This window comes from Lineus longissimus, chromosome 3 (assembly GCF_910592395.1).
Source record: "Lineus longissimus chromosome 3, tnLinLong1.2, whole genome shotgun sequence".
NCBI classification, from domain to species: Eukaryota; Metazoa; Nemertea; class Pilidiophora; order Heteronemertea; family Lineidae; genus Lineus; species Lineus longissimus.
The window spans coordinates 24,806,891-24,825,891 of record NC_088310.1 but is presented as its reverse complement, the minus strand read 5'-3'; the positions used below and the strand labels follow the sequence as shown (position 1 = coordinate 24,825,891).

At 39.5% G+C, this 19,001-nt stretch overlaps 1 protein-coding gene across 4 annotated transcripts in view; it reads right to left on the bottom strand.

Moving 5' to 3' along the window:
• Positions 1 to 3,989: 3,989 nt before the first annotated feature.
• The window catches only part of LOC135484320 (neurexin-1a-like), a 372,440-nt gene continuing 357,428 nt past the window's right edge, over positions 3,990 to 19,001 (bottom strand). For 3 of the 4 annotated variants that reach the window (XM_064765666.1, XM_064765667.1, XM_064765670.1), the window contains 5 exons: positions 16,857 to 16,974; positions 15,683 to 15,776; positions 12,351 to 12,401; positions 11,375 to 11,538; positions 3,990 to 11,163 (listed from right to left, as the gene is read on the bottom strand). In XM_064765666.1, the coding sequence (XP_064621736.1) occupies positions 10,515 to 11,163; positions 11,375 to 11,538; positions 12,351 to 12,401; positions 15,683 to 15,776; positions 16,857 to 16,974 (1,076 nt within the window). In that variant the 3' untranslated portion in view covers positions 3,990 to 10,514. The remainder of the gene's footprint in view (positions 11,164 to 11,374; positions 11,539 to 12,350; positions 12,402 to 15,682; positions 15,777 to 16,856; positions 16,975 to 19,001) is intronic. The other variant, XM_064765669.1, reaches the window with a different exon arrangement.

The window sequence follows — 19,001 nt, the reverse complement described above, 5'->3', positions numbered from 1 at the left end:
TCACTCGGATGACACATTCAGAGAGCCTATCCAACGATGGCACAACCTGATTCGTGTCCTTATATACACATACCACTCACTTTCCAGTCACATTCGGAGAGACCATCTCACAATAGCACAACCTGATCCATCTGCCTTCATCGACACATCAGTTCTATCATCAGGATGATCCTATCAGAGACCATCCCACAATAGCACATCCTGATCCCGGTCCTTCCTTTAGTAACTCACCAGACACTATCACCAGGAAGACATATTCAGAGATCATCCTTAAGGGAGACATATCAGGTTGTGGGACTGTGGGCTGGTCTCTCTGAATGTGTCAAGCATCCTAGAGAGACTGCGTTGTTAATAAAGGGAGACAGATTAGGATGTGCAATTGTGGGCTGGTCTCACTGAATGTGTCCATCTCACTGGGCTGACATATTCTGAGAGACCAGGCCACAATCGCACAACCTGCGCTGTCGCCCTTTATTAGTACACTGGGCACTCGCCAGGACGAGACATTCAGAGACAATGGCACATCCTGATTTTTTTCTCCTTACCAGCACACTGGTCACTGGTCACACTGGTCACCAGAATGACACATTCAGCGAGACCAGCCCACAATGACACAACCTGATTTGTCTCCCCTTATCAGCACACCGGTCTCATGAATGACAGGACCAGCGAGACCATCTCACAGCCCCACAACCTGAATCGTCTTCCTTCAAACCGATCTGTATCACCTGGACAATTCATGCAGGGTGGCCATCTGGCAATGCCACAACCTGATCTGTCTCTGCAATATCCGCACTATGCCATGAGACATGTCACAACCTGTAGTACTCGGGTTTTTTGGTTGTGAAGCTGGTTGGGGAGGCTACCAGAACTACTTGAGACAGCTGCTCGATCTGTCATGCAAGTGTCAGCTCTGATAAGGAGGACAAGGACAGTATGAAGTAGCACCTGGTACCACCAAGTTCATAACCAGGACACCTATTGGAGACGGCTATTGCCCTATCTCAACATTTCACAAGATCTCATCAGGGACCCAAGTTGCGAGACCTGGACCGATGTTGAGAGAACTGCCCAGGACAGGAGATGGAAAAATCTTGTTGGCGACCTATGCTCCACTTGGAGTAACAGTGTTAAGGTCGAGTAAGTAAGTCATTAGGGACAAAGACAATACGAAGTTTCACTCTGGGACAGTAAAGACAACCAGAACTCTCCAGCACTCAGTGCTAACCCCCAAGTTTAGGCAATTGACAATTGGTTGAGTTCAGGGTGTGCATTGACATCAATTCTGGAAGAGGGGGTGAAATGTTTGCATCAACATCGATCCCTGTAAGTAAGAAGACCAACGAGGTAATTTCTACATGATTTTGTATAAAATGTCATTTATTGCTCATAAATTTAATAATCTGCATATACATACTACATCATAATGGAAATTTAAGACCATGCAGACAATTATGAAAAATATCATAAACAAAATTGCACATCAAAAAGTTCATTTACTAGCGCTTACAGGACTCTTTGGACTAGAGTCCCTGTACATACTCTGGTACTGATGACTTCATGCACAATTTACAAGTAGAGTGCAAAAACCCTTAAGCCTTTGACTCTTTGACTACTATAAAGGGTTAGATTACTGTACATGTGTTTCACATTATCTTGTCAAGCACAAAAAGGATATACATGTGTAATCCGATGACATAACACTCAGTAATTATCCCCAATTGATGTAAATTTGTGAAAATAATAGGCACTCAAATAAATGTATTTCACAATGGTTTTCAAGCAATCATTGTGATTATTAGAAAGAAGAAATTTAGTATTCTTTGCCAGGAGATTCAGGTGCCCTGTGAGAATGTGCAGAGACCTGGTATTAACACAGCACTGTCTAATTCCAATCATATTAGAGTGTGCAAACTGGAACGTCATGAATGCAATTAGCAGCATACATCTTTGAAAGAAGTTACAGGTGTGCAAATGGGAAGAACATGAGAGGGAGAGTCCCTCCTGGTCATACCACTTCTAAATATTTCGGCCGTTTCTTAGATTTTCAAGAGTTTCAGGAGACTGGTTTAGCCCTTAACTCGGTCACCGAACACTGAGTGGACTGGATGCCAGTATAATGCTTGAATAGTGTTCTTACAAATTGTGATGATGTCTTCTGTACACACTTAAAAATCTGTTCATAATTCTCCTAACATATGACTGGCTGGTTCCAATGACATTTTCAAACAGTAAATACATCATGACATGTTAATCGCCAGAGAGGACTTGTGATAATTCAGTCGTTTATTGATAAATTTATGATTATATAGATCATTGATACACGTTCACACTGGTAAGTCCCAATCACAATTGACATCCCTGAATAAGGTGTGTATGTTACAGGACACTTGCACGCCAGTTATGATCTGCATGACCTGCAACTCACACAAACACACATCGTAGTTGCATTTAGCTTTCCCAGGCAGAAGAGATCTCAATTCTGACTGGGACTGTAAATAGACAGGACTGTAACTGTGCAATAACCATGAAACTTTGCATGTCCATGTATAGTGTTTCATATTAGTTTACACGAAAGCTGTTGAAATTTATAAACTCCAAATGATATGGTCATAAATTCTTTTGATGGATTCAGTGCTTTGATGAAATTTTTGTTGAAATTTCTAATCACCTTTGACTTTTGTACAAAATTAAGCTAGCAGTTACATCAAACTGACTACAAGTCTCTACCACAGTCAACTAAGGGCGGATGGCAAACCAAGCGTCTATGAACAACAGGAACTACACAAATAACCATCGCTATGTATGTTTACAACCGACCAATCAAAGGCCATTATACCTCAGCTGATCAATCAAAGACAGTCTTAGATCATGAGTTTGAGAGGTACAGGCCTTGTATATCCAACTAATACAGTGGTTGTACTATCTCTCTAAAAATGTGATTGTCAACAAATTATCAAGATACATAATATGTCATCAGATGGAAGCAAAATTATCTCTCTTCATATGCACGCTCTCCAAATTTATGACAGCTTATATCGGTAATTACGTGCTGGTTGGAATGAAATCACATTTGAACAGGGAATGTTTGAATTTACTGAGTGACCCAATTAGAGTGTGAGTGGAAGCAGAAAGCATTCTTTTCAGACGGCATTGCCGAGGTTTTCAGTCATGTGCTCACATAAACAGTTTATACCTTTATTAATTGTACATGTTTTAAGGAATGTTCATTATATGTACATGTACATGTACCATGGAATGTAAATAAAACAAGTTTTGAAGAGAAATAATTCTGTTTCCTATAAACTTCTCAAGGACTAGCAATTCAGTTATAATCTACTTATTGGTCACACATTTGATTTGAAAGATACCCCACTAAACATCATCAAAAGAAAGATACATAATTTGGAATTACCCTTTAGTCCTTATAAAAGACCAACAGTATGCATTTAGCTCTTTTTTATTCTCAGAATTGGCCCAGTCCTTTAAAGAGTTAGAACCCCCATTGACCAAGAGCTGGAGTTACATGGGTTAAAACACCGATGGCATACACCCAAACTCATGAAGTTGGCAGATGAAGATTTTAACCCTTGTCAATATTCATGATGAACTTTTCTACCACAATCAGCACAGAGTTTAATTTTACCTCCGTACGACTTCTATTTTAGCAGAGAGTTTAATTTTACCCCTGCACAATATCGATTTTCACACGCGAGTTTAATTTCACCTCTGCACAATATCCATTTATGACAAGAAACGAACTCTGTACAATAGATTCATGAACGATGCAGGTATGCCAGGAAGAAGAATGAAGTACATGAATAAGATCTTATGAAACATCATAATAGAAAATTTCAAATCAAACCCTCTTCGACGATACAAAAGTTGAAGTATACATGCGAGTTTATAGTTTAATATCAACATAAACTCTGAATAAAAATCTCAACTTCAAGCGATGAACACATTGTTTTGACGTCAAGCGATATAGGTGACACAAATTTACAAAAGTTCTACATCAATCACGTGTACAATGTAGTCTATACCTTTTCTGACGATAAATTTTGGTGAATTTTTACAATGAGAAGCTATTTTACAATATGGATCGTCGTGTCTTGAAATTTGAGTGAGGTGAATTGCCAGGGATTATTGGAAACAATCTGTTTTAAGTAGTGGGCCACATTTATAACCGGCTTGTTAAGTCGCAAGGGTAAATTTCATTCAACACCATTTCGTATCCGGTCTCATGAAGTCAAACAATTTAGAAACCATTATCCTGACCATTTGTTGTAAAGTGTGGAATATGATTATATTTTCTTGTTATAAATGATATTATGCATATTCTCAAGTTTTCCAAGAGGTCCAAAGCAGGGTTCGCTCAGAGAAAACATTTGAACAATTCTTTTACGGCAAATTGTTATCCTTGGGAGTGCATTAACTTGCACAGTGAGTGCTAAATAGTTTTGGTCTGATTTGAAAATTCGGAGTACAGAGAGCTTACATGTAGGCATACACTGCTGTCAATTTACACTTTGTGCAAGAGGAATAGGAAAATGCCTCTAAAAACGGAGACTTCACATACTGGATGAAGGGGATAATAGATTGTTTCCATTCAACCCTGGCAAGCTTATTCTGCATGTAAATAGTGTTGACAAATAATCCCTACTGTACATTGCAGTGCGCCAACTTCCATTCGATGATGGTGTAGCCGAGACCTGCCTAAGTTTCTTTGTGCATTACCAAATGCTTATGTACAACGTAGAAAAACGCACACGCCTGATTAGTCAAAAAGGTTATGCGACCCTTATAAATATCTAACTAAAACGGCAGATTTTGGCACTTTATCAGTAAGAGCCATTCTACATACCAGCAGTAACATCAATATTATAAAGTTATAGTTCAACTGGTGACGACCACAACAGACCGTGTTCTGAGGAGAAAAATTGTCCTACATTCACATCCCCAAGCGATTAACCACACCCTGACATTCAGGAATCATACCACTTTAAGTCCCTATTTGTAAGCACTTCTCATGAGGTTTCTGTACCAATTAAGTTGCAGATTCAACTCAAAATAGACCCCCTTTCCACAAAACGTTTGGTATCTGCATGTCCACAATTGGCCCCAATGATTCAAAAGAGACCAGTTGGATGCATTGTCATTGTTTATAACAGGCTTGAGAACTGCGGAACTACAGTTGAGAAACTTCCTGAAAAAAGCATTTCCAATCAGATTGCTGCAATGTTCTGATCTCCACACAACTGCACACTTAAAAATGTAAGAAATTTGTTCTTGTAATTTACCAGTCAATGCTGGTCGTCCAATACATCAATATCTTCATTATATGTATGACATATGATACCTCACATCTAAAAGCATTCAATTTATATTTACATGTTCATCATCCACACAGCAGAATCATGAGTATAAAAATTTACAATAATTTATGAATATCTATGATAGTACATTATGGAATAGGTAATCCAAATAGGTTCACTTGCATGAGGCAAAAATGAAGGCATGGACAACAGGCTTTGCACTGTACAGTGTTTGATGTATTTCTATATGTTAATTATAGTGGCAGTTACATTTTATGGTGGGAATAAATTGGAAGAACAAATGAAACAATTGGCACTCATTGACTAACTTGACTCCTACTGTCAAAAACCTATTGTTAAATATTCAGGCCAATTTATTTTTGCAAATATTTGCAATTGACTGTATTTATGCACTGACTGAGGTACATTAATACCAAATTCATATCGCACTTGGTCAGACTAGAAAAAATCAGAGTCTCAAGTGAAATAACTATGATATACTTCGAAGTAGCATGCACTGAGTAACAGAAGAGACAAGAAAACAGTGTAAATGACTAGTAGCATAAAATTTTAGTCAAGAATATTAAAGTATACCGGTGTAAATGACTAGTGACTAAAATTTCAGTCGAGAATATTGAAGCCTATCTGTGTAAATGACTAGTGACTCTAGCATCAGTCGAGGATAATAAAGCGTACCTGTATGCAAAGTTAAGTCCAACAATGGACAACGAAAACTGACATGATACGCTGCTAAATTGGAAATTTGGTGGCCTATAGTTTTGGCAACTTTAGCTTGTTTTACGGTGGTTGAGACAAGTCTATAACTCACACACGCGACAATTTCAAACCATTCGACAAATATGACATAGTAGCACTCTGGCTTGTCAGATCATTTTTTTTGAGTTAACACTTGAGTCAACCGTATAAATTTATTGATTCTTCTGAAAACCGCATAGAAAACATACACAACAGCAAAGTTACTAGAGCCTCATCTGATATAACTCCAACCGAATGATCTATTAAACATGCCTCCATTTTAGCCAGCTAGAGCATACAGAAGAGGAGTGGATTACTGGCACCATACAACATTACCAAGTATCGTGCACATATAAGCATTAATTGATCGTATTCTCATGGCAGACAGAATTGCAGTGGTGTTTTTCATAATTCACATTGTTTTGGCCTATATCTATAAAAACACCCCTTGGTCTACAGAAGCCCTTATGGTGATTGTATGGAGTTCATTCTCAGGGTACGGAACTTGCAGCTTGTTCAAGGCCTAATTACAAAAATTGAATGTCAAAAATTGTGTTTTTAGGACCAATAAAACTCCGACCACGTGACAAATCGAGTGTTGCGTGATGTCACGAGTGACTTCAGACGCATCGTACCTTGATCATGATGTGGTTGACATAACCCATGATGACACACGATACTCGAGTTTTTTAGTAATGGGAAGTTTATTAGAGCTGAAAATGCCGCACTATACCAGCCACTGGCTGTTGCCGGACCTCGAATGATAACAGTATTGCATGCGTGCAACTTGGCACCATGCAGGTAAAGTTGCTGATAATCAGCTGGATTATTTAGCTCTGTATTAAAGGGCTCAAAACACTGGTAGGACCTTTCGTTTTTCTTTTAACAAAATCACTCAAGGCAGAGCAGCCTAAGTTTGTGACGACACTCGTGTGTGACTGAAACATGGCAGCAAAAGTTGTCTTTAAATAACTGGATTATGCCCCCCGTACAAGCAAGAATCGTAGTTTTAGCAGCAACGTGAGCTTAGTAAAAAGTCATCATCTGGCAGAGAATCAGTAAACTGACTCTGAAAACAATACTTGAGAACAGAGGTGAATGTGTTTTTTCAGATGAATGGTGGGCATACAAATGGGGGAATACAGCCAAGGCACTTCAGGGCCTGATTAAGCGTGACAGGAAGACTTAAGACAGGGTGTGGTGTCCACTAGGCTGCAATTACATAGGATTTACAATGTTAAAAGTCACGTGTCAAGTGTCACTATACATGTTCAGTCATTGACTCAGTCTTGAAAACAGGAGAACACATGAGGGTGAAAAGAGACACATGAACTCCTATGTAGCCCACTCTTCAGAAATGACATGTGAAAAGTTGCACGTTACCAATTAAAACCTGAAATGAGCCTTAAGGTACCATCAATCCTAAACCTGTCACTTGTGATTTTCATTGGCTTGTGTCTGTGTCGACATATCTTTCGTTGCGTTCATGCGCGAGGATTCATTGAATGTAATGTGTCTGTATTCCCCCTTTTAGGCCAACATGTTTTTTAACCAAAGGGTTAAACATTTAAGAATGACAGTGCTTTGCTTCAGGTTGTTGGCATGACATGTCACATTAGCACCTAGCATCACAAAGCACAAAAGTGTACAACACATGGTATGTGCACAGACGGCATGATGTGGCATCACATAACCACAATTGTAACTTCAATGTTAAAGTCCTATTACATGTATGACAAGAAAGTAGAAAGGGCTGTCAGTCATATGTTCCAGTAAAATGGCTCACATTGACACCGTGGAGAATCAGCTCCCCTGCAACTGACCGAAACTCACTGTGTACTCAAGGCAGGCGGGCCTTCCAACTTACCATCAGCCAGCCCTGGGTAGTGCCTAATAGAGGCCTGGGAAGAACAGCAACCAACAAGGTGTTTCAATCATTCCAACTTTCCCCTCTCTGAGGACAGGGCAGCTTAAAAAGTTGGAAGGCCCATCTAATTCTCGGCCAGCTGGGGAGCAGATTCTCCACCGAGGATGATTGTGGTATAGCAGTGGTTAGAGTGGCTTTTGGCAGGGACAGTCCTAGATATAAAGATGTTAATGCGAACCATTTGGAAGTTGTGTTGCTTGATATTTTCAAATTGGAAGAATAAGAACACTTTGTCAAAGTCTTACGATTATCAAAATCGAATAATTTTTCTGTCACCTATGTCAAGCTAAATGAGGCATTGAAGGCAAAAGGGAAAAATAGCAGCAGAATGAGTTCAAGTGTTATTTGGTCCATTTTCCAAGCCACACCAGGTTACATTGGGCAAGGTTTACAAACACTACAATAACAAATTCAAATCTAAATCCCAACCTTTGGCCGATTTTGTGATGGTTGAATGCTTGAGTTAAATTTGACTAAAAGTAGGCAACAGTCAGGGCCAGTCCTCAGGAATTGGGCATATCGTGTCATCTGGTTTGACTAAAGCATTTTTTATTACCATCGATTTAAAGTAAATACGTATCTTTCAAGTTAAAATTAATGCTTTTGAGGAAGTAATAACATAGGCCCAGTCAGTCCAGTGCCAGAAGCCAGCATACTTTCAAATATTCGCCATGTAAACCTTAAAATATACTGTAAGTAAGTAAAACACGTCTGTCATTAGGACATAGATGAGAACCACTACTTCATATCACCCTGCCATAGTTTTAAACCTGTTGTAAACAGGATGACGGCATGGAGCGTTCATTCAAGAAGCACAAATGATGATTCGGAGAAGCAACTCCAAGATGAGGAGTGCACAAAAAGTTCATTGGTATTTTAACAGCCTTTCACATAATATCCATTTAAGTTAGAATCCATATGGCTTAACTTAGGAAAATGAGATTTTTTCGCAAAAGGTGCTTTGTTCTGAACATGAAGGGAAATCCAACTGAAAATAGTGTCAAGGTAGACGTAATATCAAGGATGAAATACAAGACATCTCTCCATATTCTTCTTGCAACACATTTAAGAAAAAGATTCTTGCATCACAAACTTCTGAAACATTTAAAATACAACAGGTGATAGACCATATTTCAAAACCCTGTGTAGTAGATTCATGCACTGTAGTGTTAGCGTTTGAAGAATTAAGTTTCGAAGTCTTTTGACTTGTGTTGCCCTTAGACAACTTTTTACTTGTAATATCCATTCAGTTCATGATTGAGATGTCTTGCAATTAAGCAATACATGTAATGCAATATACATTTGGGTTCATTATTGAGATGTCCTGCAAAGATATGAAATAATGCAATATCCATTTAATTGAGATTTCCGGCAAGTGTATTCCCATGTCCAATTTAGCAGTTAAACTTGTAGATTTTTTGTTGTGCACCATGCTGTCCTTTTAGCGTTAAAATAGTAAGATCATATTCTGCAACTTGAAACCACCAATAGGGGGACCTACTGGTACGAGTGCAAGCGAATCAATAGTAACAAAGCTTATAAGCGCATTAGCAACAAACACCAGAAGACGTTTCTCACATACACCACAACAACAGTGAGTACTATTCGTGGCGATATCACAAGCTAATTCTTTAACGCCACCTCTGTGTAGTTTTGGGAATGATAATCCTGATGAATCAACAATGGACTGGTCAAAATCTGCTACAACAGTGACGATCATTATCCTGAGCATTTTCGTTTGATTTGATGAAGTTTTGATTCTGTATTCCGTTGGCCAGAATCATGGCGCAGCGTCCTCCGATGCAGTGTGACATGATGCAGTATCCCATGACCCAGTGTCACCCGCCAATGGCTTGGAACGTAGCACTTCATGTACTAGGCAACTCTATACAGCACTGAGAGCGAAAAAATGCTACAACGCAATTATCTGGAATTGATCATCATACATAAACAACTGTTAGATTTTTTGGACATGTTCATTGTCTCCAATTCAATATTTAGGTAACTTGAGGAAGATCACCAGGTGGTGCAGTAATCTACCCAGCCTGCCCTCAGTGCTTTTAGAGTTGGCGCCACACCTTGGGTCATGGAAAGACCTGGCCTCTTTTCTGCTCAAACCTAGCACACCTCAGCAGCAGCTTAAACTTCCCAGTCTTATTCCTAATAATCTCCTTCAGGTGGTTACAAGTACCATGCAGTTTGGCACCGCCGGATGTCGGTCAACCGGATCCCATACCGTTCGACTTAAGAGGATATGAAGAACACATTATCGCCATACACTCACAAACTCAGATATTAGAATTCAATGAACGTAATTGGTGATCACTTCGCTCAAGAACGAAACCGTTTCGTGGCCTTAAGACAACACATCCACTTTTTAAAGAACTCATGAATTTCCATAACACATCCAAGTCCTTCCAATATTTCTGTATCGGCCAATCCTGGAAATTCCAATTCTAGAATATCTTGGTTCACTTCAGGTAGAATTTGAGCACCAAAGTACACACATGAACACATCACACATACCATTCTTTAACATCTTTCTTCTTATGTGGTTTCGCCGGTGCTACTCCAGCTTTTAGTCCACCATTAATATGCGGGTCACTTTTTAGTGGTTTACTTTCTATTCGATAATTTTTACTTTCGTCTATTTTGTACGAACCTTCGTCCCTACCTTTACACTTATATATTATATATATGATAATTAGTAAAAGAAGTAGTCCGCCGACGGCTATACCTATGATAACTGGTAATGTAAAGAAAGACGCAATATTGAATCCGCTACTTTCTTGATTTAAATTTGCACCTACAGAGGGCGTTACAACGTTAATCGGTGTTACGTTACCACCCCTAGAATCATGCGATTCTTGACCAGGTCTTTTAGAAGAATCGTCAAAATTCCTCCTGGGCGGAGTCTCAGTCATATTAACAGTTATAACTAAACTGTCTTGTGTTCCTCTCTCCATAGAGGGCGACTGCGTACTCTTCCCATGAATGTAAATATCCTCATTATTTGATTTTGGTGTTGCGTCCACGATAACTTCTCCGTCACCCGATCCGTCACATTCCGTATCGTCATCGTCACATGGTGCCATACCCGATCCTCCTTCAATCTTACCGGGAGTCGTTGTTGGAAGCGTTGTTGTTGACGTTGTTGTAGGTACCCTGAAGTGAAACATGCGACAATAATAGTCAACCACAATTATAGATTAGTCATTTTCTCAAGTTCCTGGTGTCATTCCTACATGTACTCTTCCATCTCCAGGGAACTAGCCAGTCAAAAACTGACTTATAAAACAAAGTGTTCTATATGGTTGTACACGTCAACTTTCCCAAACAAAAACTGGTGGTCTATGACCAAAAAATGGTGACTTACGTTGTTGTAGGTGGCGCTGGAGTGGTATGTATCTTTATAACCGGTGTGATGATGTTGTCACCAGAGGAACCCATAGGACAGTCATCTTCATCATCACTTCGACATCCGGAACCGTTACCAGAAAATATGATGTCGTCTGTCGCACCATCTTGTCTCGGGGTTGTCTGAAGGAAATACACAAATGAGGTTTAGGCTTGAGGAAATATTTCATTGGTATTGAATCTATTCAAGGATAAAGGTATGACCAAAGGGTCAGCCAAAGGTCAACTCATGCACTTGGTTGTTGCTTGAAATCTCACTGACCTACTCGAAGAGATTACCAGGCAAGCCTTAGCATAGTGCTTGTTCAACCCAGACCTTAACAACCCCTCTCGTGCAACAAAAAATGGTTAGATGGCAGCACGCTGAACCTAGAACAAGAGGTGCAATTTATTCAGCTTGCGTGCATCTAGTAGCAGACGACCCCAGCAGACCACAAGCTTGAATCAATATGAATCGACTTTCAAAACGGACCACACCACTTGAATCCCATTGTACACTTCTAATGTCTGCTCCATCGAGCATTAGGGCATCATCAAACTTTTTGATAAATTCATGTTTGAAATTCCCTTGAATACTGGCCAAGGAGTGTTCAACAAAGAAAGGTCTTGAATCAAGTTTTTTTTTGTAACAGGACACAATGTGCAAAACAACTGTCTTTGAAGTTGTTTACAGGGTGAAGTGTGATGTGATGGGAAACCTTGAATTAGATTTGAAACTGTTGGGCAATGTTTAAAATCACGTGAAGACAATAGTATACTATTTGGTACATACAGGAGCAACAGAAAAAGCAAGAAAGATAAAGCTTGCAGAATATGGAGGTTTTAAAGCAAATAGTCTTTCATACCACCAAGCATAGAGACCAAATAGTTGGAGCTACATCCAGTGAAGTGTAACAGTTAGTAATAAGAGGTATGTGTGGCCAGAAGGTGGTTACCTGCGCTAGACTTGGTGTCTCAATTTCAGTTGAGCTCGGTGGTGGAACCTCCTTTAAGAAATTTAAATCGAACATGAGCTCGTAAAGAAACTTGTTTTATAGAACCATTCCTACATTTACCCGACTGATACAAATAAAAGTGTTTGTTGCTTTGCCTAACTTGATACATTCAGCTGCAAACGTTGCAGTGGCATACTTTTGTATGCAACAGCAGTAGGTTTCTAAATTGGCCTATCAGCTGGAATAATCTCAAAGATCTCTGCCTGATTCTGTAGCCTTAAACAAAACCAGCGTTCCCACTTCCAACTTAACACGCAACATCCCTGATGAGGCATAAGAACATCAGCTTGACAGATTCAAATCTGATGCTAATGTAATCAAGGCAATTAGCGTTGGCGAAAGGGGAACCCATCCGTCAGGAAGTCTGCCAGGCCTGCCAGCCCCTTAGAGGCACAAATTGAAAGTTGAGACTTACGAAATGCTTTAGGCAGATAGAGACAACCGACTCTGACAAAGTGTAATCCAATAAGACCCCATTTGCAAGAATCATGGATTTTTCACCTCAACCATGTTAACATGTAATACTTCTGAGTATGGAGGGCATTGTAATTTCCAAGCTTTGTTTGTCAAGAATGACAAAAGTGATACAATCTAGCCTCTGTAGTAACTAATTAAAGCCTTAGTTCATTGAGCAGTTCCATCTCCTTCGACCACTTCATTGTATCTTACTACCGAGGGACACAATTTTATTTGAAATGCAACCAAAGTAGAAGGATCATAAATGAAACGGCCAGGGGCCATTGTGCTCACCGTATACATCTTTTAGTAGGCAGGATCATGCTTAGTTTAGAGGTGAATATGGTGAACACAATCAGGCATGAAGACTTTTTTTAGATGTGTATTGATGTCAAGTAATAAGACAGGGCAGTATATATAAGTTTATGATCCAACCAATAATTGTCTATGACATCAACAAGATCAATATCGTGTGATTGCTAAGAGTCCCTGCAATAAAAAATTCATCGAAAAAAAGTCATTAATAAGCAAGATATTGCATGTCCTACTTTTTCAGTTTTGACCCCCTGGTGGCCAAATCAAGAATCAGATGAGGCCAAAATTTGGTGTCAGAGATTATCTGATGTAGGGGGTTACATGTACCAACTTTCAAGTTCATAGCTTCAGCAGTTAAGAAACGTGCCATAGTTACACTCTAATGGCCAATTTACGCCATTTGACCTCTGTGACCTAGAAAAGGAGGTCAAATCCAAAAATCGTAGGACGTGGTGTATCCTTGCTAGAAGTCCCTGCCATAAAAATTTTATCGAAAACAATTCACTCAAATAAGCAAGATATTGCACTTCTTCCTTTTTCCATTATGGCCCCCTGGTGGCCGAATAAAGAATCAGATCAGGCCAAAATTCGGCATCAAAGGTTATCTGATGTAGGGGGTTATATGCACCAAGTTTCAAGTTCATAGCTTTACTGGTTAAGAAACGTGCCATAGTTTACACTCCAACGGCCAATTTACGCCATATGACCTCTGTGACCTTGAAAAGTAGGTCAAATTGAAAACCCGTAAGACATGTGATGTATTCTTCCTAAGAGTACCTACCATAAAAATTTTATCGAAAACAAGTCACTTATAAGCGATATATCACACTTTTTAGATATCCACTTTTGGCCCCCTGGTGGCAAAGTTGAGAATCAGATCAAACTGAAATTCAGCACCAGAGGCTATGTGATATAGGGGGTTATATGTACCAAGTTTCAAGTTCATAGCTTTAGTGGTTAAGAAACGTGCTATAGTTTACACTCTAACGGCCAATTTACGCCATATGACCTCTGTGAACTTGAAAAGTAGGTCAAATTAAAAACCCGTATGATATAAGATGTATATTTGCTATGAGTACCTACAACACAAGTTTCATCGAAAACAAGTCACTAATAAGCGAGATATCACACTTTTTAGATATCGACATTTGGCCCCCTGGTGGCCAAGTTGAGAATCAGATCAGACCGAAATTTAGTGTCAGAGGTCACCTGACCTAGGGGGTGCTGTGTACAAAGTTTTAAGTTCATAGCCCTAGCGGTTAAGAAACGTGCCACTGTTTTTTAAATAGGATACGACGACGGACACTGCGGTATTACATAAGACTCCCCTACGGTGAGCCAAAAATCAAGAAAATGTAAGATACAAGTCAGAAAAGACAAAAGGGAAAAGATAAAAAATAATAAAATAAAAAAATATTTTTGGCCGTCCTGACCGGGGTTTGAACTCACGACCTTTGGATTGCCACAACACGAAAAACACAAAACATGCAATTTCGGCCATATCTGTGTCTGCGTTGTGACCTCTGTGACCTCGACAAGTACGTCAAATTAAAAACCCATATGATATATGATGTATCCTTGCTATGAGTACCTACCACAAAAGTTTTATCGAAAACAAGTCATCAATAAGCGAGATATCACACTTTTTAGATATCCACATTCGACCCCCTGGTGGCCAAATTGAGAATCAGATCGGACCGATATTCAGCACAAGAGGTTATCTGATATAGGGGGTTATATGTACCAAGTTTCAAGTTCATAGCTGTGGCGGTTGAGAAACGTGCCATAGTTACACTGAAACAGCCAATTTACGCCATTTGACCTCTGTGACCTTGAAAAGTAGGTCAAATTAAAAACCCGTATGATATATGATGTATCCTTGCTATGAGTACCTACCACAAAAATTTCATTCCAAACAAGTCATTAATAAGCGAGATATCACACTTTTTAGATATCTACATTCGGCCCCCTGGTGGCCAAATTAAGAATCAGATCGGATCGAAATTTAGTGTCACAGGTCATCTGACCAAGGGAGTCCTGTGTACAAAGTTACAAGTTCATAGGCTTAGCGGTTAAGAAACGTGCCACTGTTTTTGAAACAGGATACGACGACGACGGACGACGACAGACGACGACGGACGACGGACACTGCGGTATTGTAAAGACTCCCCTACGGTGAGCCAACAAGACAAAGTCATGCCATGCAGCTAGCCACTGCTATCATTTCAAGGTGGACAAAGCTACATTAATATTGGCACAAAGTCATAAAATATGAATGAAATGAAATGTTACGACAGTGATGCAGGCTTTGAGGACAGTAGTATTCTCAAGCTTCAAAATGGATGATTTTTAATAAAAGTCTATAAAAAGCTGTTAGTTATATGTACGTAAGTAAAAAAAAATTGATTTTAGTAAATAGTATAAACCAGCACAAATCATTAATCAAGGAAAGGCAGTCGGGATACATTACAACCAAGATTTACTGTATGAGTGGATTTTACCTTTATTCCCATTGTTGACTGCATGCCAGTGGTGGCCGTTTGTCCTGGTACAGGCGTGCCAATCACTGGCTTCGTAGGTGTCAATGGCGTTACACTGAAAGAGAAACAATAGAACATGAAATTTATGACACCAATTAAAACTGTATACTACCAATATTCAAAGTTCATCATCCTCAGGGTTAGATCCCGTCAAGAGACAGCAGAATACTGAACTCGAATACCTCTTCCATGATGTTGCCATGGAGTGTAGGTCTGCAAAAAGCTATGAAATGAAGACAACATTATTGAATAGCTGTGAGACGATGAGATGTTTTTTGTAGTGCCATAGTCTCTCATTCCATCACTGCATATTGATCAAGTACAGGACACAAAGGAGACACATCTTTAAAGGAGGAGTGGAGAGACCCATCTTAAAGGAGGAGTAGAGATCAGACCCTACTCTTCACGGAGGAGTAGAGCGACCCATCTTGAGGAGCAGCAAGAGAAGTACGTGTACAAACATTTAACCAGAATATTGAGTATATTTGTTAATGTAATCTGTGCATCAAGTTACCACTAGCCAACACTAAATGTACAATGCCCAATGTGCAATCACAAAACCACCTGCTCTGAGATGCATCCAAAAATATGCACAACCATTCTACCCTTTTAGCATGCAGATGTATTATCTGCAGCACCCTATGTGAACCCTGAACTTCTCAGTGTCGGCCTTGCTATAACTGGTGCTAATGCTTACTCAAGCACCAAGGCATCCATTTGAAGAAATCTCTCCAAGTGGATATCCTCAAAAAGCTAAATTGGTTGTTCATGGGAAGAACAATGTTTGAAAAAGACGTAGCTCATTATTTGTAATGACTAACATGACAAGAACACTCGGGGCATAAATTGCTGCAGCCCATTTGGGATGCTGAAGTGACGGGGGAGAGCCTTTCACTAATGGCTGGATCAAAAGCATGAAAACAGCAGGCCGCTTGATGGGCTTGAGATTAGAATTCTATAGAATGTGATTGGAATATCTAGGACTCCCTTCTGTATGTGAGAGGCAATGAGAGGCAATGTTCGATAAATGTGCATGAAGAAGAGGAGACGTTATTCAGCACAAAGTTGAAGAATGTAGATCTTGTCACAAAACATTTCTGTAAATGGAGTAAAACCAACAGCATGTCAAACTTACTTTGTTGACCACTGTCCAGCTACTTGTAGGTAGACATTCTCTGGTGATATAGCTATCCGGTTGTCTTTAGGGGACATTGAGGCCACCTCTAATATATGCCGACCATTCAAGACAAGACCTGAAACAAGACAAATGTAAGAAAATTTGAGTGTCCTTAACGGAGAGGGTGTCTTGGTGACAGAGGTGTCAACCAATGAAGTTCCACGGTAATCTCATACATGGAGTTTGTTATAAGACTTGATATCCAATTACAAGAAAATTTAAACTCTTTCACTTCAACAAATACCTTCAAACAGAATTCAGTCTGGTGTATGTAAGACTATTAATTAGATGAAGAAGGGCAATAATCTCGTCACAAATAACTTGTGGCCTTTTAAGTAAAAACAGCGGAAGTGACATTAAAAACAGGAAAGACTCGTCAGCGCAGACAATGTCACTTTGACATTTGACTCTTAGCCTAGGGTGGAAAGTTTAAATTTTTTTAGTGATGCCATGGGGAAAACGTCACTGACATTTGACAATGTTCTGAGTCATGGTGGGAAAACTGGATATCAAGTGTATTACACATGTTACAAGAAGATCAGATGTATACATGAAGCTTTTTTGTTTTATAAAAATGTACTTTGACTGGATTAGTTGCTGTGGAAAAACACACAAAAATCATAAGGGAGACTATTGGGAGGTGCCAGGTGACTGTCACAAGTTACACAAGTTTGCTGTCAGGTGTCTCAACTATCTCACTGTACATTGGTAGTATTCAGACTTGTATGAGACATGTCATGATGCCAAACCAAGCCCAGTTCCCTAACTGTTTATATCAGTCACTTCTATACCACCAGCAGAACTCTCTACCTCTTGTCTAAAGAGGCAGAGCAGTGCCGTTATTGGACAGCCATTTTGGATGTCAACCCCTGCCCTTTGCCGTGATGTTGCTAACAAAGCGTGTCAACAATTTTGGTGGAAATCTAATCATACATTTTGTCCCCGGATTTTCAACTGCACTAACGCGACCACCCTGGTAACGCGACCATTTAACCTCGGTCCCATGAGTGGCCGTGTTACCGGGGTTCCACTGTATATACCAATCACGCGATTTCTGTGAGTAGGTTTACTCGATCTCCATCACACTTGTTGTGGTTTGGAATTCATAACAGGTATGCTGGGATATCGTGTATGCCACGAGGAGCCACTCCGCCCCAAATTAGATTTGTCTGGATGAACCAACTCTTGGGATTTTTTTCCGATAATCCTCAGGCCAAAGGATACTGTTAGATGGACAAACAGACGAGAATGGTTTTTCTGCTGGTACTTTTTATATCTTTGATCACCACAGCTTATAGTACCGTTCCTGTTTGCAAATTTGTCTTATAGGAAAAAACATCAATCCTTTCTTGGACTGTTTGTGGTATCTTTTTGCAAAAGGTGAATTTTATAGCAATCACTCTAAAATTTGACCAAGAATCAATCTCTTTATCAAAATTCCTCCATTATGACACTCTCATAGCAATAAAGGCCTAATTCCACTATCACATTAATTCAAATCAACCAAGACAGAACATGAGATAGTATAATGTTTGTATCAACAATTTTTTGCAAAACAAGTTGTATTCTCTTGTGTTTGCCCTGAGCCAACCAGGTAGGTTATATACTTTTTTAACAATTTTTTTCCTAACAACTCTTTTGTTCTGCTTCTTTCAAGGAACTGATACCAAGGTGGATATAATGGTTGTGCTCTAAACCACATGTATATATCATATTCATGTTCATATGTAAAAATAATTCAAGGCTGCTGAGCCAAGGCAAGGCCACATCTGTCATTTCTGTCATGTTGGTTGAAAGAAGCAACAATGAACCTTTCTGTAAGCCTGATTACCAAAAGGATTGCTACTAAATAATTACTCATTCTCGAAATCTCACATAGGTGAACTGAAGGTCATAATAACTAATATGATCGGACATGTCACGAAGCAAAATCAGCAACTCCTAGTCTTTGAAATATGATAGTAGCTAAACTAATGAGTATGGTTGTGTTGCTGATAATGAGCTGGACCTCGAGGAACAGGACTGTCACAAGATTAGACAGTATTTGGACAAATATATGACAATTTTGTACTGACTATGCAAAAGGATGGGAATCTGATGGTT